At 43.8% G+C, this 26528-nt stretch overlaps 1 protein-coding gene across 1 annotated transcript in view; it reads left to right on the top strand.

The window, feature by feature from the left end:
* Positions 1–24412: 24412 nt before the first annotated feature.
* Positions 24413–26528, top strand: part of SMYD3 (SET and MYND domain containing 3) — a 744460-nt gene continuing 742344 nt past the window's right edge. Inside the window, exons 1-2 of the mRNA XM_089693285.1 lie at positions 24413–24501; positions 25426–25601. Coding sequence (XP_089549411.1) covers positions 25438–25601 — 164 coding nt within the window. The 5' untranslated portion in view covers positions 24413–24501; positions 25426–25437. The remainder of the gene's footprint in view (positions 24502–25425; positions 25602–26528) is intronic.

Below are 26528 nucleotides of genomic sequence, written 5' to 3'. Positions count from 1 at the left end.
TCAGCATGACCGTTTTGGTGGTGGGTCAGTGATGGTCTGGGGAGGCATATCCATGGAGGGACTCGCAGACCTCTACAGGCTAGACAATGTCACCCTGACTGCCATTAGATATCAGGTTGAAATCCTTGGACCCACTGTCAGACCCAATACTGGTGTAGTGGGTCCTGGGTTCCTCCTGGTGCACAATGCCCAGCCTCATGTGGCGCGAGTATGCAGGCAGTTCCTGGAAGATGAAGGAACTGATACCATTGAATGCCCCCACGCTCGCCTGACCTAAATCCAATAGAATATCTCTGGGATATTGTGTTTTGGTCCATCCGATGACTGTCCAGGAGCTTAGTGATGCCCTGGTCCAGATCTGGGAGGAAGTACCCCAGGACACCATCCATCGTATCATTAGGAGCATGCCCTGATGTTGCCAGGCATGCATACAAGCACGTGGCGGCCATACAAACTACTGAGTACCATTTTGAGTTGCTGCAATTAAATTTTGGTAAAATTAACTAGTCTGCTGCATCATTTTTTCACTTTGATTTTCGGGGTGTGTTTGAATTCAGTCCTCTGTACGTTGATAATTTTAATTTCCATCAAATGTTGGGGTATCCTTATGTTGCTAACATATTACCCAGTCCATATCAAGATAGATATCCAGCATGATATATCTCCCCAATGAGATCTGATGTGTTTTCAAAGTGTTTCTTTAATTTTTTTTGAGCAGTGTATGTGTGTTTGTGTATATGTGTGTATGTATGTATGTGTATATATATATATATAGTTAAAAACAAGTTCATTTCCATATTTCTACATGGACATGCTCAGCCAGTTGGAGGATTAGGGCTAGATTTTTGGGGGTAAACTTTATAGGATGAGTGTTGGCATGCAGTACGAAGAAGGTTGCATTCTAGGATCTTTACACTCTTTAACCGCATGCCGCCCATATACGGCGGCAGGGCAGCACTCGCAGGCAAAACCACGTTTTAAGACGTGTGTTTTGTAAACAAATAGGGGGCGCGCCGCCGCCCTATTTGTCCTGCGGATCACCGCCGCAGATGTCATTCGCTGGGTCACAGCCGCTCGTTAGCGGCTATGTTCCGGCGATCAGCGGCAAACAGTGACAGACAGCACAGCTGCAGTAGCTGTGCTGTCTGTCACTTCCCTGTCAGCTCGAGGATGAGCTGATCGAGAAAGAAGAGTTTCTCTTCCTCGATCAGCCTTGTCCCGTCCAGTACACACCCCCGCCCCCTAGTAAAACACTCCCCTCACTCCTGTAACCCTTCCCTGCAAAATAAAGTTAACCCCTTCCTCTCCATTGCCATTAGTACAGTGTCAGTTTTTTTTTTTTTGCACTGATCACTGTATTAGTGTTTTTGGGGATGTCAGTGACCCCAAGTCAGTACCCCCCAATGTCAGAATGTCCGCCGCAGTCCCGCCATAAGTCGCTGGTCGCTGCCATAAGTCCCTGATCGCCGCCATATTATACTAATATATAAAAAAACCCCTAAAAATCCCAGTATCTTTCCCGCCATTTGTAAACACTATAACTTTCACGTAAACCAATTAATTTACACGTTTTTTTTTTTTAGCAAAGACATGTCGCAGAATGCATTTTGGCAGAAATTTATGACTAAATTAGATTTTTGCATTTTTTTTTACTGGACATGTTTTATAGCAAAAAGTCCAAAATATTGTTTTTTTTCCTCAAAATTGTCAGCCTTTTTTTTTATAGCGCAAAAAATAAAAACCGCACAGGCGATCAAATACCACCAAAAGAAAGCTCAATTTGTGGGGAAAAAAAGGATGTAAATTTCATTTATGTACCGTATTGCATGACCGCGCAATTGTCCGGTAAACTAGCGCACTGCTGTATAGCAGAAAAATGGCGTAAGTTGCAGTATTTATACCATAGTTTGTAGACGCTATAACTTCCACACAAAGCAATCAATATACACTCATTGGGATATTTTTTACCAAAAACATGTAGCAGAATACATGTTGGCCTAAATTTATAACCAACTTTGAGTTTACTATATATTTTTTATAGCTAAAAGTAAAAAATATTGTTTTTCTGCAAAATTTTTGGCACTTTTATGTTTATAGCGTGAAAAATAAAAAGCGCACAGATGATCAAATACCACCGAAAGAAAGCTCTATTGTGTGAAAAAAAGGACGTAAATTTCGTTTGGGTGCAGCATTGCATGACCGCGCAATTATCAGTTGAATTAGTGCAGCGCCGAGTAGCAAAAAGAGGCCTGGTCATTAAGAGGGGTAAATCCTCTGGAGCTCAAGTGGTTAAGAAAAAAAAACACTCTTTACACACTTGAAGCAAAAGTCCTCATGTACATGTACTCTGAGCTGCATGTGATGGTTGGTTGCATCAACAATAAACGCTTACCCACTAGACCTGTTTTTGTAAAAGCACTTTAGTGCTGCATCAAAGCTACAATGGAGTGTGTAAGCCCTATTAATAGATCAGAACACCAATGGTATCCTATAGTGATGGTGTCAAAGTGCAAAAATAAACACAAATATGCATTTTTTTCTATACAGGCCCTGCATACAGTAAAATTATTAATTGCATAACGTGTTATTTTTGTTTGTCATTTTCCCTCAATCCTGGTGTAGCCATCCTATAGACCAGTGGTGGTCAACTTAGTAAATATAGGGGAATTCATGTCCGTGCCTTGATCTGGTCAGAGGACTGCACAATGGTACATTTTCTTTCCATAAAGCAAAATCTAAATAAGGTTGACCTGTCCAAACAATGGATTCAAATTATATACTTAGATACATCAAATATGTTGCTGTTGCTCAATTATCATCTTAAATTACTGATAATGAATGTAACCAAGCATGCTTAGACTTGTAATGTCCCATCAAATGACAAAAGCCACCACCAATTCTTACCAGTGAAATGCCACATGGCACCTGCACAGGTGATCTTGAACGTTCACAGACTTATTCTTCCTGGCACTTTTGGAAGACAGAGAAATTACGAAAAAGGGGGGGGGGGCTCTAACTAAGTACAGTATTAAAACATTTTCATTTTTTTTTTAAATCACAATGAGCAACTCACGTAGTGAAGATAAATACTCCATAAAAAAATACTACTGACGTCTCAGTCTTACAAGCTCCCATTGTATGGATAGGCTGCAGCCATCGGCTCTGTATGCTAGATGTCGGATTCCAACAGAGGACACCTGAAACCATCTTGCAATGAACAGGCGGCGCACAGGCAGAAGTGACGTCAAGCTGGGTTGCAGTGGCTTTAAAGGGGCATGGTTATACATTTCATAGCATTCACATGCCTTTCTCAGGCCTGATTTTGGATGCTTCTGGGTCCTCGGCAGCCTGTACATGCAGCGGGAGCTTATAAGATTGAGATGCCAGTGGTGATTTTTACATGTCTCACAAGCTGATGTCTTACCTTATATAGAAGTGTTGAAATAATTTCAATCAATCATGCCTAAAGGGTAGGAGGTGTCACCTGCATGCAATGGTGTGCAACTAATTTCCGGACACTAAAGAGGGTCTCATATACTGTAGAAGGGTAACAAGTAACTTGTCCTCAGGAAGATCCGCAAGGAGGCCAAGCAGACACGACTTGGGATCTAATTGTAGAGGAGAGGCCATGTGATCATGCAAGAACTTGATATTTTGTTCCCAGTATATCTGAATAACTGGACAGGACCAGAATAGATGAAAAAAGGTACCCGTTTCCCTTAAACATGGGGGGCATAAGGGGCTCTGCTCAGGGCAAAATCTGGAGACTTTAGGTGGGGTGAGGTAAGCTCGGTGCACTATATAGAGCTGGGTAAGTCTATCAGGTAATTTAGGTTAGACCAGCTCGGTACCGTCCAATAACTCGTCCCGCACCGCTGCTTCCAATGGCCTGACATCTGGATCCCAACAGGATTTTGCCCTATCCACTAAGCGGGCCACCGTAGGGGTGCGCAACGCAGTGTATAGAGCCGAAATCAGGTTGGTAGGCTCAGTACCTAAAACAACATCTAACAGAGAGAGGGACTGAAGAAGTGGGGGCTCGCACTGGAAACTGGGTCTGCAGGGCATGGCATAACTGTAGGTATCTGATTAGCATATGATTTGGGAGATCAAATTCCTCTTTTAGGGTTTGGAATGGCTTGGGCCCACAGGGCATAACTACCTGATATAGATACATGACCCCCCCAGAGGTCCATGTCTCAGGATTAGGAATAGTGATAGGTTCGGGTAGTTGGGGGTTCTGCCAGAGGGGAACATGGAAATGACAGGAAGGGGCATACATTAATCTAAGAGCTAGCTCCCGTATGCATTTATGATGGTGTAATAGCATTTCACGCGTTGCAGGGGCACTGGAATGCCCACCGCCCCTTAAAACTTGTATAGGGAAACATAATGTGTGACCTGGTTGCCTACAAACCAGGGACTTATACGGAGCGGTCTCAGATTTATCTAAATGGTAAAAGTGAGACAGATGCGCCCCTGATTAATAAGGATGTAAATCCGGGAGGGCAACCCCCCCAATTGTGGTGGGATTTTAGTGTGAGCCAGGGGAGCTTATGCCTACCCGAACCCCAAATAAACAAATTAAGGATTCTCTCAATTGTTTTGAAGGTTTTCAAAGGTAGCAGTACAGGGGAATGCCAAAACATTTACAGGAATTTGGGCAGAAGGATCATTTTAACTAGGTTGATTCTCCCCATAACCCCTAGTGGAAGTCTTGCCCTGGATTGAGTGCGTGCCTTCAGGATGGTAAATAACAGCTCAATGTTGAGAGTAAGATAATCCCAGAGATCCCTGCTTACATGAACCCCTAAATACTGATTTGTAGAAACTCTGTGCAGAGGCAAGAAAATAGAAATATATGATGGAGGATACATGTCTAGAGGGAGGATCTGTGACTTACTCCAATTGATACGCAGCCCAGAGTGCGCTCCAAAATCCTCAATGACCTGTAAAGCGGCCTGTAAAGAGGGGCCTACAACCTCCAGATAGAGTATCATATCATCCGCGTACATTCCTATGGTTTCCACTAGGGGGTCCATCCAGAGGCCCCTATAATCAGGATGCAGTCTGAGCGAAATGGCTAAGGTTTCTGTCGTGAGTGCATACAATAGTGGGGACAGGGGGCAACCCTCCCGGGCTCCTCGACCCAGGGAAAAGGAGTCTGAGATCCACCTGTTTACGGCTACCCTGGCAATAGGGGAGTAATATAGCAATTGTACCTATTTAATGAAATTGGGACCTAAACCAAATCCCCCTAGGCATTTCCAGAGTTAACCCACTCCATGGAGTCAAACGCCTTTGCGGCATCCAGTGCCACCACTGCATCATGAGAAGCTTGAATATTCATATATAATCAGCGAATGTTCATGGCAGTGTTTTTACATGAATCCCGTTTGGTCAGGGTTTAAAAGAGATAGGATAACCTGATTAAGGTGTAAGGCCAGAATTTTAGCCAAGATCTTATTATCTACCTATAAGGATTCTGGGAAGGAAGGATCCTTGCCAGGTTTGGCAGTCACTATTATCAGGGCTTCTCTCATAGAATCGGGCAGGACTCCCTCTTTGGAAATACACTCATAGAGGGACTGCAGTTCCGGAATCAGGACTTCCGAGTATGTGGAATAGAAATCCTGGAGAAGACCGTAGAAGGCTGGGAGCCATAGCAGGGGCCAGGGTAGAATTAGCAGTGGAGATTTCCTCAGTGGAAATGGGGGCCTCAAAGATGTCCCTCTGGGAATCAGTCAGTTTAAGGAGAGATATACCTTGTATGAAAGAATGGGTTTTCTGAGCTGTGACCGCTATCTGTAAGGAGTATAAAGAGGCATAGTATGTACAAAATTCTGCAGCGATCAGGGATGGGTTAGTAATTTGGGTACCACTGGAGTCCAACAAGGTGATGACCACTGGCAGCCGTGAATCCTGATGGGCTAAATAGGCCAACAGTTTACCAGCTTGTTACCCCTGTTCAAAAATGTGCTTTATGCTGAAAAAAATGTTGCCTAGCTTTTCAAAATGCAGTTGTTCAACAAGATTAGTGTGGGAGCATAACGCTGCAGAGTTTTCAGGGAAAGGGGGTCAGCGTTAAAAGTGTACGTTAGGGAAGTCGGTCGCTCAGTGGCCTGTCACAGGATAAATTTGGAGGAGGCTTTCAGTCTGTTCATACATGACAAAAGCACAATATCATATCATAATGGAGTTTGAATTAGTCCCATACTGATCCTGTCAAAGTCCTGTTACGATTGACATTAAAATAGTATTGCCATTCCCGTTGGATGTCCTTGTGACCTGTTACAGCAGATAGCCAAAATGGGTGTAACTGCCATGAGGGGGGCATTGCTTGTGGGGCTAAACGGAGGGTTACCCAGTAGGGGGCGTGATCTGATAGTATTCTCAGATGGAAGCCTGCATCCTCCAATAGAGGTAGCAAAGTTGAGGACACAATTATAAAGTCTATACGAGACATGGTGGAATGTGTCACCGAAAAACAAGAAAACGCCTGCGTGTGAGGATATGTATATTGCAAGGTATCTGTCAGAGCAAAAGCAGTAAACTGACAGCTAAGGCTGGTTGTTGTCACATTGGGGGAGTCTGTAGTCACGTGGAGTCAGTCCAAAATAGGGTTCAAAACCATACTGAAGTCCCCAAGCCATATAGCAGGTACTGTAGGGTGCTGTGCCATGAAAGGAAAGCCTTCACTGACCACCACAGAATTGTAGGGGGTAGAATGTAATAAGCCAGAATTAAACAGGGGCGACCATACAGAGTCAAATGCAAAAAAATGTATCAGCCATGGGGTTCGCAGCTAAGCGAAATCAAGTCACTTGTACTGTTTTGGCCACCAAAACAGACAACCCACGAGAATATGGGGTGTGTGTTACATGGTGTGCCCAGCCTATCCATGGGCGCTTCAGAGCAAGTCGGAGTTGACCTGTGATATGTGTGTCGACCAAAACTACAATGTCCACCCGATAGGATTTGAGACAGTTGAACAAGGTTGAGCGCATTGGTTTATCTTGGCAATACACACCCAGTAACAAGAGACACATCAGTAGACAGTCCCAGCAAGGGGAAGGGCTTCCGGAAACACCCCCACCAAGCCAATACACACAAGCACATACAGTACATCCCATAATAGTTTGCTCCCAAGCAAGACACACAATAGAACAATGGGATACAACCACATGGCATTAAACAATGAACAACCCCCACCTATCTCCTAGACATGTCTACACAATATTAGGACATTTCACCCTGCACCCCTAACAGGTGCAGGATGACTTACACATAAGAGGGATATGGGGAGCTGAGACAGGGATCTCCCCACCCCTCCAAAGTGAGCTGTGTTCCATGGGCCCCCCATCCAAAGTGACTCTCATGTAGGAAACTTTACTGGTGCCATGTGACAACAAGTAACATAGAACTACAGAGAGCCAATAGCATAATTCCCATGGCTGAGACATTATATAGAACATACAGTGCAGAGGAGACAATGAGTAGTGCAAATATGGAATGCATAGCAATGTACCATAGATACTGACATGTGCAAACTGTAAAAGTATACAGAAAGAACTATAAAGAACCCATAACTCCCACCCCGCCCTCCACCTCCCCAACATGGTGGGGGCATAAAACCCATAACAGGCAACCACAAAACATAGTCCTATGGGGACAAACACTCGCTGGAGTGATGATTGGGCAGTAGGACACAGTACATCCGACAGCTTACGGTAGATTGCAAATAAGACAACTGGATTCATGAGCATTCAGTCAGTGGTGAAAGTTCCAGGGAATCAAAGAGGTACTCCATTCTGACCTCCAGTCTTGGATATCTTGAGGTGGGGAAGGAAGGATGTGCAGGGGTCAAAAGTACTGAGGTGTCAAAGTCAACAGAACAAAAAACAAACGTCCATATTGGGAGCAAAGTATGGCATCAAAGGGGAAAAATGGGGGAGAAAAGAGGTGGGGGAACAGGGAAAAAGGGGGGTGAATGTGGTAAAATCCTTGATGGTTGTGGGAAACTAGGTCCAGGGAAGGATATCCAGAAACAGAGTCTCCTTCCAACCCTCTAGCAAAGGAAAGAGAATACTCGTGAGCAGGCGACTGGTTCAAGCAAGACGACTGTGATCCCCATCATGTTGATCAAACCAGGTCAAAGCCATCTCTGGATCTTCAAAGAAGTGCACCTGATCTTCGCCCACCACCCGAAGGCAGGCTGGAAACAACATGGCGTACTTCAGGTTTTTAGCGCGGAGGCATCATTTGACTTCCATGAAGCGAGAACGCTGCTTCTGGACTTCGGTCGAGAAGTCGGGGAACTCCAATATTCATATGTTCTGAAAGGGGATATTACCCTTCTCTCTGGTCAGCCTTAGAACAGCATCACGGTCTCTGAAATTGAGAAGCTTCACAATAAGGGTACGAGGTGGTGCACCCTCCGGGGGCTGGCGGGGCGGCATACATTGTGCATGTTCTACTACAAAGGTGGTTGAAAAGGTCACCCTGCTAAAAGTAGTGATCAATAGGTTTTAGAACTGTGTCCGGGCCTTCTGAGCCCTCTGGGGGTCCAATAAAGCAGAGATTACATCATCGGGCACTGTTTTCCAGATCATCCTGTTTCTGAGCAAGCTGTTGTTACTGGCGTTGTATGGCCTCAGAGGTGAGCTGTAAAGGGTGAATAGTCATCCGCATGACTGATGCGGGCCTCAGTTTTGGGGACCTGGTCACGGAGTTTGTGCATGTCCTGGAGCATAAGAGATACTGTATATCTACCTTCACCTCCTCTATTTTTGTAATTAAAGGTGCCTGGCATGTGGAGATCACCTCAGGGAGCTTCGCCGTGTCGGCCGCAGGAGGGTCTGAGGTAGGAGAAGTGAATGCACCATCTTCCTTGGAAGGGTCCTGCTCTTGTCTCCCAAATTTGCCCATACAGGGTGTAGCAGATACGGCTTTTTCAAGGGGATGACATGGTAAGAAGTAGTCCAGGTAAGTTAAGAAGAGAAGAAAAGTGGCAAAAGACACTCAGGATATCGTAGCAGAGTTCAGTGCCCGTGCATCCTACTCCATCGCCGTCCAGGCCACAGCCTGCAGTAATGGTTAATTTTTAGGATTTCCGGAGACAGAGGTAGCACAGGAACTGGCTTGGTTAAAGATTAATAATGCAATGGGCCCTGATGGTATTCATCCCAGAGTTCTAAGAGAACTTTGAGGTATAATTGCTGGACTACTAACAGATCTTTTTTTATCAAACTCGTCTGACAGGAGAAGTTCGCCATGACTGGCAGACAGCTTATATTGTACCTATCCACAAGAAGGGCAGGAAGGTGGAAGCTGGGAATTGAAGGCCAGTGAGTTTAACATTAGTTGTAGTCCAGTTAATGGGATCACTTCTGAAAAGAAGGCTCATTGATCACTTAAAACGCACAACTTGTTGGATCCAAAGCAGCATGGCTTTACTGTGGGCAGATCATGTCAGACTAATCTGATTGGATTTTTTTTTTATATCACCAGTGGACCAGGGTGGTGCTGTGGACATAAGATATCTTGATTTCAGCAAGGCATTTGATACAGTTCCACATTATGATCTAATACAAGAGTTGTACAAGCTAGGACTTAGCCCTTGGGTGGTTCAGTGGATATGGAGCTAGTTAAAGGATAGATACCAGAGTGTGGTTGTAAATGGGCTTCACTTGGAAAAGAGACCAGTCACTAGTGGTCTACCACAAGGCTCTGTATTATTTCCTGTTCTATTTAATCTATATGTAAGTGATATACAGTGGGGCAAAAAAGTATTTAGTCAGTCACCAATTGTGCAAGTTCTCCCACTTAAAAAGATGAGAGAGGCCTGTAATTGGCATCATAGGTAGACCTCAACTATGAGAGACAAAATGAGAAAAAAAATCCAGACAATCACATTGGCTGATTTGGAAAGAATTTATTTGCAAATTATGGTGGAAAATAAGTATTTGGTCAATATCAAAAGTTCATCTCAATACTTTGTTATATATCCTTTGTTGGCAATGACAGAGGTCAAACGTTTCCTGTAAGTCTTCACAAGGTTGGCACACACTGTTGCTGGTATGTTGGCCCATTCCTCCATGCAGATCTCCTCTAGAGCAGTGATGTTTTGGGGCTGTCGCTGGGCAACACGGACTTTCAACTCCCTCCAAAGGTTTTCTATGGGGTTGAGATCTGGAGACTGGCTAGGCCACTCCAGGACCTTGAAATGCTTCTTACGAAGCCACTCCGTTGCCCGGGCGGTATGTTTGGGATCGTTGTCATGTTGGAAGACCCAGACACGTTTCATCTTCAATGCCCTTGCTGATGGAAGGAGGTTTGCACTCAAAATCTCACGATACATGGCCCCATTTATTCTGTCCTGTACATGCATCAGTCATCCTGGTCCCTTTGCGGAGAAACAGCCCTAAAGCATGAGGTTGCCACCCCCATGCTTTACAGTAGGTATGGTGTTCTTTAGATGCAACTCAGCATTCTCTCTCCTCCAAACACGATGAGTTGTGTTTCTACCAAACAGTTCTATTTTGGTTTCATCTGACCATATGACATTCTCCCAATCCTCTTCTGGATCATCCAAATGCTCTCTAGCAAACTTCAGACGGGCCCGGACATGTACTGGCTTAAGCAGGGGGACACGTCTGGCACTGCAGGATCTGAGTCCCTGGCGGCGTAGTCTTACTGATGGTAGCCTTTGTTACGTTGGTCCCAGCTCTCTGCAGGTCATTCACTAGGTCCCCCCGTGTGGTCCTGGGATTTTTGCTCACCGTTCTTGTGATCATTTTGACCCCACGGGGTGAGATCTTGCGTGGAGCCCCAGATCGAGGGAGATTATCAGTGGTCTTGCATGTCTTCCATTTTCTAATTATTGCTCCCACAGTTGATTTGTTCACACCAAGCTGCTTGTCTATTGCAGATTCAGTCTTCCCAGCCTGGTGCAGGTCTACAATTTTGTTTCTGGTGTCCTTCGACAGCTCTTTGATCTTTACCATAGTGGAGTTTGGAGTGTGACTGTTTGAGGTTGTGGACAGGTGTCTTTTATACTGATAACAAGTTCAAACAGGTGCCATTGATAAAGGTAATGAGTGCCGGATAGAGGAGCCTCTTAAAAAAGAAGGTACAGGTCTGTGAGAGCTAGAAATCTTGCTTGTTTGTAGGTGACCAAATACTTATTTTCCACCATAATTTGCAAATAAATTCTTTCCAAATTAGCCAATGTGATTGTCTGGATTTTTTTCTCATTTTGTCTCTCATAGTTGAGGTCTACCTATGATGCCAATTACAGGCCTCTCTCATCTTTTTAAGTGGGAAAACTTGCACAATTGGTGGTTGACTAAATACTTTTTTGCCCCACTGTAACTAAAGTTTTTTTGGGTAAGGTATGTATTTTTGCTGATGACACAAAGGTGTGCAATAGGGTTGATATCACTGGAGGTGTCTGCAACATGGAACATGATTTGGCATTGCTGGAAGACTGGCCAAAAAAGTGGAAATTGCAGTTCAATGTTTCTAAATGTGAAATTACGCACCTAGGGAAAAATACTCCCTTGAGAGAGTACAACATTGGGGGTACAGTTCTGGTCAGCACTACAGAGGAACTTGGGGGTAATTATTTCAAATTATTGCAAAATGAGTAAACAGTGTGGCCAGGCAGTGGGGAAAGCAAATAGAATTCTAGGATGCATCACTAGAGGGGTCACCAGCAGGATGAAGGAGGTCCTGATTCCCCTATATAGAGCTTTAATTAGACCTCATTTAGAATACTGTGTCCTGTTCTGGAGACCTCACTTACAAAAAGATATTGATAAGATAGAACAAGTCCAGAGACGGGTAACAAAAATGGTGAAAGGTCTGGGGGATAAAACTTATCAAGAGCGACTTCAGGAACTTAACATGTACAGTCTAGAGGAAAGAAGGGAAAGGAGAGACATGATTGAAACTTTTATATACACCAAGGGGGTGAATAGGGTTCAGGAGGGCAGTATTTTCAACATGAAACCAAAATCAAGAACACGGGGACATGACCTTAAAGTGACTGGAGGAAAGTAATCTCAGAATGTACTATTTTACTGGAAGAGTAGTTGATGCTTTGAATAAACTTCCAGCAAAGGTAGTGAGCCAGTCAACGGTAAATAGCTTCAAACATGCTTGGGACAAGGATAAATCTATACTCAGACAAAAAAGCTAATGAAACCCCCCCCAAAAAAAAAGGGTGGACTCGATGATGGTCTTTTTTCTGCCGTCGCTTTTCTTTGTTTCTACATATGCATGGCTGTCTTCTAAGCAGACACCTAGCTAAAAGAGACAGCTGCAAAACGGGAGACATTGTTTCGGGGGGGGGCCCAGAGAAAAAGGCACATTTTAAATGTCTATACTTTCTCAGCTCAAAAATACAAAAAATAGGATTTGGTATCACTTTAAAGCCCCACACACACTGGGTATTTAGTCTTGGTACATGGGGCTCTGGCGTTTTCCTTCAGGCGCAGGGCACAGGTGTCCTGTCCGCTGCTGGCAGCTTGTTAAACTCTATGGGAGGCTGACAGCTGCTGTGGCTGGACAGTGCTGTGAGCGGTACTTACATTTAGGGCAGTATGTGCCAAGGGTTGAATGCTTAGAATGCAAGAAATCATGTTGTATTCTGTTGCAATGCACTGTAACACGCCTGTTTGCTGTGAACAGGACAAATAGAAATCAAATGAGCAACACAGTTTCACAGACATGTTGTGAACAAGCCCCAAATAATCAGCATAGTCATCTATAGAAACTAATTGGATTCATCTTTTTTCTGAGTTCACCAGGGTGAATTCAGGATTGGTAGAATAAGAACTCTTTTGAATCACACTTTTGTACATAATATGTTTATTACAGGTAAATCTGAGGAGATGAATTTTTTTTAAATACATAACCAACTTATGGGGTGCTAGAAAAATGTTTTCTGGAAAAAAAAACCAGTAAAAATACACTAGAATAGATCCAACTTTTATTAACCACTTGCCCGTCGCCCTATAGTAGAACTAAGGGATACACAAACAATCAGAAATCCTCCTGCGCTATAAAATGGAAGTACTATACCTATTCTACAGCTGCCAACACTCAAAACTGATACCAAAACAGTGTCATTAAATCATAAAAAACAGTGTAGCGCTCTAAAAGACTGTGTCTACTACTCAATATAAATTAATCAATATAAAATAAAATAATGTAATAAACAATGGTGACAAAGAAAAATTAGTGCAAAAACTAAAAAAAAACAGAAATCTATCACCCATTAAGAAATTAAGTGTAGTATCATTAAAAATATATGACCAATATTAAGCACAACCATAAGAATAGTGTACACACAACTATTATAAAAGACTCCAAACTTCATCCAATACCAAAACTCTTAGCAGTGCTCACACAGTGCCAAAAAGAATAAACATTTATAAATGTGTCTTAAACAATGTCCTTATGTGAGAATGAATCAAATCATGCAGTGTGCAGCAGTGATAATTAGATAAATCCGTGACTGTGCCAAACTCTTCTCCTGTTAACGGCTAGATTGCCTCCTCACCTCCTCCTAGTGACCCCAAGGGGCCAACAGGCTTGCAGGATCACCCTGGATCCTTGATTTACAATGGCCAGCAGCTTCCTTCCTTCCCTGGAGCTCCTTTGTGGGGCTCCCACTGCCCCTGATCAGTCAGGATGGTTCTGAAGAGTAATAGCTCACCAATCCAGTGAGCCAAGAAAACCTCTAAGTGTAGTACTTTAGCCAACTTGGTTTATTCAAAGAGTAAAAAGAGTATCACTCACATTACAAGCAGTCTTCCTTCCTCACTGATGTGTGGGTATACTGCATGTGAATGGGACCTCCTGGGTGTAGCAAAATGGCGTCTCACGCCAGAAATGCGTCACCACGCACTGGAACTGGATACCCCGAGGAAGTCACGAGCAGACGGTGATGTAACGCATAGGTTCGCGAGTCCGTAGTTCCGGTGCGTGGTGACGCATTTCCGGCGTGAGGGAACGGGAGGGAAGACTGCTTGCTTTGGCAATGGTGGTGGACGAGTGTAGGTGGGATCTTCATCATTGACCACCATGAGGGGCGCTGGTTTTTTTTTTTTTTTTTTTCTATGCCTCTGGCCGCCAACAGTAAGTCAGACATCTTCATAGAGCAGTATTCAGGGCAGGCCACCATCAGACCTTTCCTAATATCCTCTTTGAGCCATGAAACAAAAGCAGTTGAGAGCATGTGTATGCGTGCCTTTTCATATTGAGAGAAGCCCAGATCATCAAAGGCCTGTATGAGTCTGGCATAATACTTCTCCACAGACTCCCCTTTATCTTGGGTGATGTCTTGAATCGTGGTAGTCTGATCCGCTAATTTCTCCTTTGCCCAGTCATGGAGCTGGGCACAAAACTCCACGCCTGAAGAATAGGAAATAACACTTGTCAGGCAGGCATCATTGAAGGCCGTCTGCATAACTGGCCAGAAAACATGTCCTGCTTTAATTTGGCGTAGACTGAGCAGGTCTTTCCAAGCAGTTGAGTAAGTTTCTTGTATCTGCACTACCCTGCGATAAAAGGGTATTGGCTGTTTCTCTGGGTCAGGCAGACTCGTCACTAAGGCCGCTGCTTGTGATGGGGTAAAAGCGACATACACTACCGGTGCCCCTTCCGGTAATCTTGAATGTCGGGGTTGTCTTGTGTACTGTTCCTGTTTAGGTTGTACTCCACTGTGCGTGGGTTTGGGAGTCAAATCTATTGGCGCCCTTGTCGCTTGCAGCTGTTGATCATTCAGCTCGAATACATTGTCATTCATGTATCCGGCTTGTGAAGGTGATGCTTCCATATTGGGGAAAACGGGAGTGTGGTAGGAAGCATCCTGGTTTAGAACAGGGAGAACTGGGTATATGCCTTATTTAGGCCTTCCGGGTGTACCAAGATGGCTGCCAGGCAGAAGTGCACTGGGCTGGACAGGAAATGACCATACAGATGTAGCAAGATGGCTGCTAGCAGGAAGTGTACTGGGCAGGGCAGGAAGTGACAACACAGGTATAGCAAGATGGCTGCTAGCAGGAAGTGCACTGGGCAGGGCTGGGGTGGTGGGCATAAAGTGGGCGTTAGATGAAGGGCAGGGCTGTCCCTCCCCTCTTCCACCCCACATTCCAACATAGGGCGGTGGTTTTAGCACACACTTCCATTTACAATTTTGAGATACAAATACATTATACAATTGCCATTTTCTTGAATTTCTTCCAACTATCCTTCTTTATGCAACACTTTTCCAGTTCTGTTCCAAACTTCTGTCACATTCAGCAAACCTTCATCACATAACATTCCTCTCTGTTCCTACAATGATTTATGCCAGTCCTCTGACCTTCAGCTTACAAACTTTCGCTACTTTAGATAACTTTTTAACTGCTTCACTTCCTTCTCTCCTCTTTACACTATCACATACTAATAATCCTTTCTGTGGCTTGACTGTCTTCTGACCCATCTTCCCCCCTCTCTCTGGGTCACCCAACTTCTCACTCTGTTCTGTTCTTTCACCTTAGTCTCAGCTAACGGTTTCAGAGGCAGTGAGGGCAACTATTAAATTAATATCCCTATTCCGCTGCTTCAGAGGCAGCGCGGGCAACTATTAGATTAATATCCCTATTCCGCTGCTTTCTGTCTTATCTCAGAACAAACAGTGATTCACAAATACACTCAGAACAGGACATTACACCTGCCGCCCCTCGCTCCGTGAAGCCTCAGCAGCTGAGCTAAACCCTCAGGGGTCTCACACCGTCAACCCCGAGTCACCGTCCGTAGACGCTTGTTGCAAGGTTCCGTCTTCCAGGGGCCAACAGCTCACCTGGTCAGAAATCTCATTGCAACATATTGCAAGGTTCCGTCTTCCAGGGGCCAACAGCTCACCTGGTCAGGACACTCATTGCAACTTATCTTTCAGTCTACTGAGTTATCACAGTCGCACAGGACGACAGACACTGAACAAATACACAGTCAGCAGAGATCCAATGGCAGGTTCGTTAAACAGCCCCAGGCGAGAAATAAAAATTACCTGCCGCTCTTGATGACCTCTGGAAGCCGACAAAACTGGTGCCAAGGCTGGACAGAAACAAATCGTACAGTGGTAAGTATAAAAAGTACCTACCGTACTCTCAGGGGTGCGCAAATCCCTTTTGGTCTGTCCCAGCCAGCCGCTCAGTCCCTCACGCGGCCTTCCATCAATCAGAACCTGGGGCCCCTCGTTGGGCAGCCAGCTAAAAAGGTTGGGAGAACCACAATCGGGCTCAGGGTAGGATTTCTGCTGCTGTTCCTAATTTTGAGATATGGATTGCGTGCACGCTGGAAAATAATTACACGGACAACTGTCCAGTACAACCACTTTCACATCATCTCATCTCTGTTTATTGCAGGGCGGTGCTTAACCTTTTATACATAGAAAACAATAGAGTACACGTCACTATTACGTATATACAGTCACATTCTGAAAGGCACATTTTGCTTGGTTGAAATATAGGAGAAATGTAGAAACTTGATGCTTGCTTCTCAACCCGTTATCTCTGTTCACTCCCCTTCACATTCCCAAAGTCTAAGTGAAATCATCTCAGTGCGAAGGGAGGGGTTGAGAGCATCGCTCTGAGCAAAACAAGTTAAGGAGGACTGCAAAGCCCAGCAGACAAAATATATATATATATACTCACAACACATATATTTAGAAATATAAAAAAGTATAAAAGTAAATATGTATAAAATGTATATTTTAAACAGAAAACAGAATAGGCATTTTACCAAATCCATCACAGGTGTTGTACTCACAAACGACAATATAGTCAAGGCACATCATAAAAGAACAGCTGGATCAACACCGCACTGAGTAACAGTCCGCAATAGGGAGTTTAGACATCCAAAAGGCTGACGCGTTTCGAGGACTTGCCTTTTCCTAAGCTCTGAGTAAGAGGCAGCCTTTTGGATGTCTAAACTCCCTATTGCGGACTGTTACTCAGCGCGGTGTTGATCCAGCTGTTCTTTTATGATGTGCCTTGACTATATTGTCGTTTGTGAGTACAACACCTACTTTATTATTTTTTATTAAACATTTTTTATGGTAATGCACTAGGCCTGTGCGCCCTCTTTTTGTTCTTTCCCCATTCGAGAGACAACATAGGCCTCTCCCCTGTCAGCAAGGACATGCTGTTTTTTGTCTCTCTGCACAGCAGACAGATACAAAGCAGCATGTCTCCCTAGTAAAACAGAGCACAGTTAACTCTTTGATCACCGCTCATGTTAACCCCTTCCTGCCCAGTGTCATTAGTACAGTAGTACAGTATCAGTGCTTTTCATTAGCACTGTTCACTGTATTAGTGTCACTGGGGATGTCAGTGGCAGTTAGTCAGTTCCCCCCCAGTGTCAGAATGCCCGCAGTCCCGCTATAAGTCACTGATCACCGCCATTACTAGTATAAAAACTAAATAAATAAAAATTTCAGTATATATACACCATTTGTAGACGCTATACCTTTCAAGTAAACCAATTAATTTACACGTATTGTGATTTTTTCTTTCAGCAAAGACATGTAGCAGACTACATTTTGGCCTAAATTTATGACTAAATTTGATTTTTTAAATTTTTTTATTTGATATGTTTTATAGCAAAAAGTAAAAAAAATATATTATTTTTCAAAATTGTCAGTCTTTTTTTGTTTATAGCGCAAAAAGTAAAAAAAAACGCAGAGGTGATCAAATACCACTGAAAGAAAGCTCTATTTGTGGGGAAAAAAATACATTTAATTTCTGTGCAGTGTTGCATGATCGCACAATTGTCAATTAAAATAACAACACAGGGCTGTATTGCAGAAAATGGCCTGGTCAGGAAGGGGGGTAAATCCTCTGGAGGCCAAGTGGTTTAACCTGCATCTAAATATGGGATGAATAATGCAAACAGTTGTTGATTCTCAAGACAATGGTCAGTTGAGGGAAAGCAGCTCTGCCAACTTTGTAGTGGTGGATTGCTGCCACCTAGTGGACAAATTAGAGATGATATTCATTGTTGGCAAGAGCGTTTACAGCTGTGTTGAGCTGCCAACCTTTACTTTTTCAGTCTATGGTATGGAAAAAAAAGACCTGTAAAGTTTAGTAATACATGCTCTGACAAACAAACTCCTTTATGGTGACACTTACCATTCTGATATCACCACCAACACACTGCTCAACGACTTAATAATGGCATGCAATGCCAAGCTACGGTTTCTAAAGTGAGCAAAATCCTCTCTTTTATTAAAAGAAGTATAGACTCCAGAGCAGGGGCGGACTGACCAATTGGAAACTCGGGCACTGCCTGAGGGCCCAGGGTCAGTAGGGGGCCCCATGAGATGCCCCTGGTACCTTTTTCATAGGCTTTTTTGTTTGGGCAAGGACACAGGGGCCCCATGATCCCCCTATTGCCCGGGGGCCCCATAGGTTGTCAGTCCGCCCCTGCTCCAGAGAGAGAGAGATATCATTGTACCCTTCACAAATCATTAGTAAGACCTCATCTGGAATATGCAGTTTTGGCACCAGTTCACAAAAGGGATATCGGGGAACTGGAGAAAGTGCAGAGAAGGGCAACCAAACTGATAAGAGGTATGGAGGAGCTCAGCTATGAGGAAAGATTAGAGGAACTGAATTTATTCTCTCTTGAGAAGAGGAGAGTAAGGGGAGATATGATCAACATGTATAAATACATCAGTGGTTCATATAGTGAACTTGGTGTAGAGCTACTCACCCTGAGGTCATCACAGAGGAAAAGGGGCACTCTTTACTTATGGAAGAAAAGCAATTAACCCTCAACATATGGAAAGACTTCTTTACAGTTAATGCTGTGAAAATGTGGAATAGACTCCTTCAAGAATTAGTTCTGGACAGCTCAGTAATTTCACAAAATACAAATGGATACCAACATTTATAGATAATAACACCAGGGATAGTTGATCCAGGGATTATCGGATTGCCTCTTGGGGGATCAAAAAGGATATTTTCCTCTTGCTGGAGCAAGTTGGATCATCCTTTGTTTTTTTTTTTACTTTCCTCTGGATCAACTGTGGGCATAGGATTGTGTATATGGAGGTTTTCAATTAGTTTGTTTTTTTTTTTATATTGGATGAACTAAATGGACTTGTCTCTTTTTTTAGCCTGACTAATGCAGGCCATACATGGGTCAAATTCCAAATGAATTTTCTTTAGAAACTCGGAAATTTTGTGCATTTTGTAATCCGAAGGTGCCACCATTGATTTCAAAATTTGACCAACCATGCCTTTAAATTTAACCTCATGTTGCTACAGAAAAGAATTTTCGTTGCCAAGAATTTTCTTTTCTTTCCAGGTCACAGCTTACAGGTGAAACTCGAAAAATTTGAATATCGTACAAAAGTTCATTTATTTCAGTAATGCAACTTAAAAGGTGAAACTAATATATGAGATAGACTCATTACATGCAAAGCAAGATAGTTTCAAGCCGTGATTTGTCATAATTGTGATGATTATGGCTTACAGCTCATGAAAACCCCAAAACCACAATCTCAGAAAATTAGAATATTGTGAAAAGGTGCAATATTACGTGGAAGGGAAAAGTGTGGAAGAAAAAGGTGCATAAGCAGCAGGGATGACTGCAGCCTGGAGAGGACTTGGCACCTGCCCACACTGCCAAAAGCACCAAAACCTGGTTCAATGACCAGGGGATTACTGTGCTTGAATGGCCAGCAAACTTGCCTGACCTGAACCCCATAGAGAATCTATGGGGCATTGCCAAGAGAAAGATGAGAGACATGAGACCGAACAATGCAGAAGAGCTGAAAGCCACTATTGAAGCATCTTGGTCTTCCATAACACCTCAGCAGTGCCACAGGCTGATAGCTTCCATGCCACGCCACATTGAGGCAGTAATTGCTGCAAAAGGGGCCCAAACCAAGTAGTGAGTACATATGCATGCTTATACTTTTCAGAGGTCCAATATTGTTCTATGTACAATCCTTGTTTTATTGATTGCATGTAATATTCTAATTTTCTGAGATTGTGGATTTGGGGTTTTCATGAGCTGTAAGCCCTAATCATCACAATTATGACAAATCACGGCTTGAACTATCTTGCTTTGCATGTAATGAGTCTATCTCATATATTAGTTTCACCTTTTAAGTTGCATTACTGAAATAAATGAACTTTTGCACAATATTCTAATTTTTCGAGTTTCACCTGTATGTTCATTTCTTTTTTGATTACATTTTTCGCACGATTCTCCCACCATTGATTAGAAATTCATTAGCTTTTTAAGACTTTCCAACGTGCCTGATCACTCAAATTTGATGGTTGCTCGAATATCGGCTGTTGCTGTGGCCCACTAATGGTGCGAAATTCGAATTAAAATTCTTAGAAAAGATTTTTGAAAGAAAATTCTTTCGGAATTCGACCCATGTATGGCTGGCTTAACTATATTATCAGTGATTGCAAGCTCCAGCCACATGGGTCTTTGGTTCTTTGTTCCTTGGTTCCACCCCTACGCACCTCCCAGCACCGCTCATTTAGAGAACACAGAACCAAGCATTGTTTTGTGGTGCTAAGTAATTTGTATGGAATTTATTAATGATAACAAGAAAAACAGTAATATAGATCCCCTGCAGCCAGCAACAATAGATCCCCCCAACAACCATGGACCACCCACAACAAAATACCCCCCAACAACAATAGACCACTGACAGCAGCAACGGATCTCGCCTCAGCCATCATCAATAGACCCTCCAGCAGTCAGCAACCAGTGACCCCCCACCAGCAATATACGACCCACCCCTAACCTTTAACCTAAATAGAAAAAAAAGCTTTTGTTGTAACTGCTTGTAAAGTCTGGAGTTGGGTTTTACATTGTTAGTCACTCATGTAAAGGTCATGCAAGTCTACTAGTCCTCTCTTACTACCCTCTCCACTGATTGACATGGTTTTCAATAAAGCCATCTGAGGCCCCTTTCACATGAGCGGACCGAATAGGTTCACCTGTCCATCTTTCAAGTGTACCCGCTCGGACTTTCTCTTGCTCTCTATATATCATATAAACATACATACAGTGGGGCAAAAAAGTATTTAGTCAGCCACCAATTGTGCAAGTTCTCCCACTTAAAAAGATGAGAGATGGCTGTAATTGGCATCATAGGTAGACCTCAACTATGAGAGACAAAATGAGAAAACAAATCCAGACAATCACATTGGCTGATTTGGAAAGAATTTATTTGCAAATTATGGTGGAAAATAAGTATTTGGTCACCTACAAACAAGCAAGATTTCTGGCTCTCACAGACCTGTACCTTCTTCTTTAAGAGGTTCCTCTGTCCTGGACTCATTACCTGTATCAATGGCATCTGTGTGAACTTGTTATCAGTACAAAAGACACCTGTCCAAAACCTCAAACAGTCACACTCCAAACTCCACTATGGTGAAGACCAAAGAGCTGTCGAAGGACACCAGAAACAAAATCGTAGACCTGCACCAGGCTGGGAAGACTGAATCTGCAATAGGCAAGCAGCTTGGTGTGAACAAATCAATTGTGGGAGCAATAATTAGAAAATGGAAGACATACAAGACCACTGATAATCTCCCTCGATCTGGGGCTCCACACAAGATCTCACCCCGTGGGGTCAAAATGATCACAAGAACGGTGAGCAAAAATCCCAGGACCACACGGGGGGACCTAGTGAATGACCTGCAGAGAGCTGGGACCAACGTAACAAAGGCTACCATCAGTAACACACTACGCCGCCAGGGACTCAGATCCTGCAGTGCCAGGCGTGTCCCCCTGCTTAAGCCAGTACATGTCCGGGCCCCTTCTGAAGTTTGCTAGAGAGCATTTGGATGATCCAGAAGAGGATTGGGAGAATGTCATATGGTCAGATGAAACCAAAATAGAACTGCTTGGTAGAAACACAACTCGTCGTGTTTGGAAGAGAGAGAATGCTGAGTTGCATCCAAAGAACACCATACCTACTCTGAAGCATGGGGGTGGCAACATCATGCTTTGGGGCTGTTTCTCCGCAAAGGGACCAGGAGGACTGATCCATGTACAAGACAGAATGGATGGGGCCATGTATCGTGAGATTTTGAGTGCAAACCCCCTTCCATCAGCAAGGGCATTGAAGATGAAACGTGGCTGGGTCTTCCAACATGACAATGATCCCAAACATACCGCCCGGGCAACAAAGGAGTCGCTTCGTAAGAAGCATTTCAAGGTTCTGGAGTGGCCTAGCCAGTCTCCAGATCTCAACCCCATAGAAAACCTTAGGAGGGAGTTGAAAGTCCGTGTTGCCCAGCGACAGCCCCAAAACATCACTGCTCTAGAGGAGATCTGCATGGAGGAATGGGCCAACATACCAGCAACAGTGTGTGCCAACCTTACAGGAAGACTTACAGGAAACGTTTGACCTCTGTCATTGCCAACAAAGGATATATAACAAAGTATTGAGATGAACTTTTGATATTGACCAGACAATGTGATTGTCTGGATTTGTTTTCTCATTTTGTCTCTCATAGTTGAGGTCTACCTATGATGCCAATTACAGGTCTCTCTCATTTTTTAAGTGGGACAACTTGCACAATTGTTGGCTGACTAAATACTTTTTTGCCCCACTGTATGTCCATTTACACCCGCCTGCATCTGATCCAATCCTGTCTGCTAAAAACAGATGGATGGGGATCTGTTCTTCATCTGTCTGGCAGATCAGATGGGATTACAGTTGGATGGAACAGGACAGGAGGTGACAGCCCATAGAGGACAGCGGGCTGTGTCATGGACACGGACCTGCAAGTGTACAATCCAAACACACACATTCCTGCATTAAAAATGGCTGTGTGTATAAGTGGGTGCTGCAGCGACCGTCGGCTGGAACCAAACAGAATCAGCAAGGGAGAATGTCACCAGCACACCGAGGATTACCAATATGGGTCCAAAAGTTTTAATGAACGATCACAGTTACAGCAAGGCAACGTTTTGGAGTCTCGCAGAACCACTTCATCAGGATGTGACAAAAACACACACCAAAAATTTTTTTTTTGTCACATCCTGATGAAGGGGTCCTGCGAGACACCAAAATGTTGCCTTGCTGTAACTGTGATCATTCATTAAAACTTTTGGACCCATATTGGTAATCCTTGGTGTGCTGGTGACATTTTTCCTTGCTGATTTTGTTTGGTTCCAGCCGACGGTCGCTGCAGCACCCACTTATACACACAGTCATGTTTAACGCAGGAATGTGTGCGTATGGATTGTACACTTGCAGGTCCGGTCCATGACACAGCCCGCTGTCCTCTATGGGCTGTCACCTCCTGGCCGTTTCCATCCAACTGTCATTCCATCTGATCTGCCAGACAGATGAAGAACAGATCCCCATCTGTCTGTTTTTAGCAGACAGGATTGGATCAGATGCAGGTGGGTGTAAATGGACATATGTCTGTTTATACACACTGCTCCATAGAGAGCAAGAGAGAGTCCGAGCGGGTACACTTGAAAGATGGACAGGTGAACCTATTCGGTCCGCTCATGTGAAAGGGGCCTTAGATGGCTTTATTGAAAACCATGTCATCCACTTGGCTCAGCGGGGATCAGCGGGTAGATCCCCCACTGAGCAAAAGGATCCGCTGATGTGTCCACCCCCTGTGAAAGGGGCCTAAGGGAGGCTACGCAGCTCCTCCATAAATACAGTGGAGGAGAGAATGTAGTCACCTACAGGAAGTGTGTTACTGGCTGATCACCAGTTAAAAATAAAGGACTAAAAGTCTAAAAAAACAAAACAAATGCAGCCACCTCGTCCAATGATTGGTGAGCTACACTATACTATGTATTTGGTTTTGAGTTTAGTTATGCTTTAAGTAATTTCTAACTAAAAGTGCAGATTTTAACATGTGTGAAAATATAAAAAAAGTAGTTGACTGTAATTTTTTTTTTTTATGACAATGTTTGCATGTTGTTTTCTTTTCGCATAAAGATTCTTTTTATTACATTTTTCAAATGTTTTGTTTTTAACATTGTCGGTATTTCTATACAGTTTTAAGATATTTTTTGAGTCTAATAACTCCATTAAATATGAAATCACAATGAAGGGTTAATATGGCTACATATACAGGAAGTGTTTGGTGTTTAGATTGATCTCCTGATGAAGAATTTGTCAAGGCCAGGGTCAGCCGGGGATGGTGGGAAAGTTGGCTGCCTGAATCAGAAGCTAATAGCACACCCGCCCAGCATATCTATTACTGGATTCAGGCAAATGGAAGTTTGTATTTGATTTAAATAAAGTTGGCTGTTCACATTTCATTGCAGGGATCTTTTGTTCCTGTTTGTGGTTGCTGAGCAACAGGAAGGAAGACTGATCTCTGAGCACTGTGGGTAAATGAAAGCGAGGCTTGGCTCTCAGGAAGGAACACACAGAGGAACAGCGTGCAGAGATCCAGCACCATCCATATCTAAGAGCAGTGTGACTGTGGACTACAGGTACTGCGTGTGTTCAGTTTATAGGATGGTGTCTTTATAGATTGTATCTCAGCCCTATTAATCCACAGAATTCATTAGAACAAGGTTGAATAAAGACGTCTGCTTTCTTCTTATTTTTCCTTATCATTTGTTATGTTTACATTGGTTTGATTTTGTTTATGGTTTGATTTTACGTTTATGGTTTGTTTATTTTTTGCTATAATCTTCTCTAGTATCTGTAATGTATGTGAGTTTACAAACATTAGAAATAAAAATAAATTCCGGTGCTGTCTGTAAATGAATCTGGGTGTCTTTGGGGGAGGGTTCAAACCCAGGTGTGCTAACCCGCTAGGTGTGAGCCAATCATCTGTGGCTGGGGCACTCACCTCCCCACAGCTGCATGTATACACAGCCCAAGTACACTTGCAGCTTTACCCCCCCCCCCTAGTCACATCAAGCCCGACTTTGAAATCGTGCGACTTACAGTGAAGTCACACGATTTCAAAGTCGGGTGAGACGTCGATTTCCAGTGCAATTTCCAAGACATCTGACAAAGATGTCTATGCAAATCACACCAAAAGTAGTGCATGTACTACTTTAGAAATCGGTGTGGCTCCGACCGAGTCGGATCTGCATCGATGTGACTGCTCTAATAGGGTGAGACCTGGCATACAATTTGCAGGTCGCATGGCATGCAGATAGCATGCCAAGTCGCACCCGATGTGACCGGGGTGTTAGGGTGGGGAAGGACCTGACTGCAGATGATTGGCCAGTACAGGTGACAGACTTGCACACCTGGGTTTGGATCCTAGTTTGAGCGCACCCAAGCTCATTACTGTCTGTGATGGAGTAGAGCAAGGCTCTTGACACTCACTGGAGAGCTGTGCTTTGTAGGCTGCTTCTCTCCCGGTAAATGTGTTTTAATATAGTATATTCTCTTTCCAGTGATAAACTAGCATGGCAGGAAACATAGAAAAGTTCCAGAGTCCCGGAAAGGGTCATGGACTGCAGGCGGCAAGAGACCTTGATGTGGGCGAGACAGTGGCGAATGCCGAGCCCTTCGTGTACACTGTGTGCCAAGAAAAGAACCGAGGAGCAACATGCCACCACTGCCTGCACAGGTACCTTAGACCCTGATAGTTTCCGCCTTCATCCTACAAAGAGCCAATCAAAGCTTCAATGTGTGCAATAGGCATATCCTCTCACAGGCTCCTCCCCATCAAGTCAGTTTTCAAAATACAATATCTGGCAATGAAGATTTCTCCATCCTCGCTCTTAGCATGGATGACGGAATCAAATAATTTTCACATGCCGAACAAAAGTAATCGCGTCATGTATAGTGGGCTTAAGGAGGAACTAAACCCAGCAATTTAATGGTTTCCCAAAACAGTTACATTCAAGGCATGCTTTGGATTATATCTGTTACAGCAGACCTGAGTAAATTGCAGTCCCAGGGCCACATCCAGCCCTTTGGCTGCCCCTATCTGGTACTCAATGTCTTCACTATCAACGTGCCTCTATGAGCCCGTCATCCCTCCTCACAGAGGAAGCTGACAGTCCCAGAGAAGCATGCTGACAAGTGTCTGTGTGGAGGGTTGCAAGAACTTGAAGAAAAGAGCCAGAAGAACTGATTGGTACTGTGAGGAGGCTCGGTTGTGGTGGGAGTGCGTTGCCTAGGACAGTGTTTCTCAACCTTTTTTGCAGTCAAGGCACCCTTTGAAATTATGGACAGTCTTGAGGCACCCATTCTAAAATGGGGTGCCTCAAGACTGTCCATAATTTAAAAGGTTACCCCATTCTACAATATGAAAAAGTATTCTAATAGTTTAATATAATGTAGCAACATCCACACATATAGGACACTTAACGTCAGAGGTGATTTATTCTTCCAAAGCAAAGACACTTTTGCACACTGGTACTGAGTAGTATTCCAGGGTTTTTCTTCTCCCTCAGTTTTTCTCCATCACTGAGATAATGTGACACTAGCATTGCCGGAGAGGGGCAGGGGAGGGTCAAACCAGGATGCTGTGCAGGCAGTTGACATCCTC

The sequence above is a fragment of the Staurois parvus genome, unplaced genomic scaffold (assembly GCF_062004578.1).
Source record: "Staurois parvus isolate SC_StPar_1 unplaced genomic scaffold, SC_StPar_1.0 ptg000619l, whole genome shotgun sequence".
In the NCBI taxonomy this organism is placed as follows: Eukaryota; Metazoa; Chordata; class Amphibia; order Anura; family Ranidae; genus Staurois; species Staurois parvus.
Note: the sequence above shows the minus strand (reverse complement) of the source record. Positions and strands in the feature narration are given on the sequence as shown.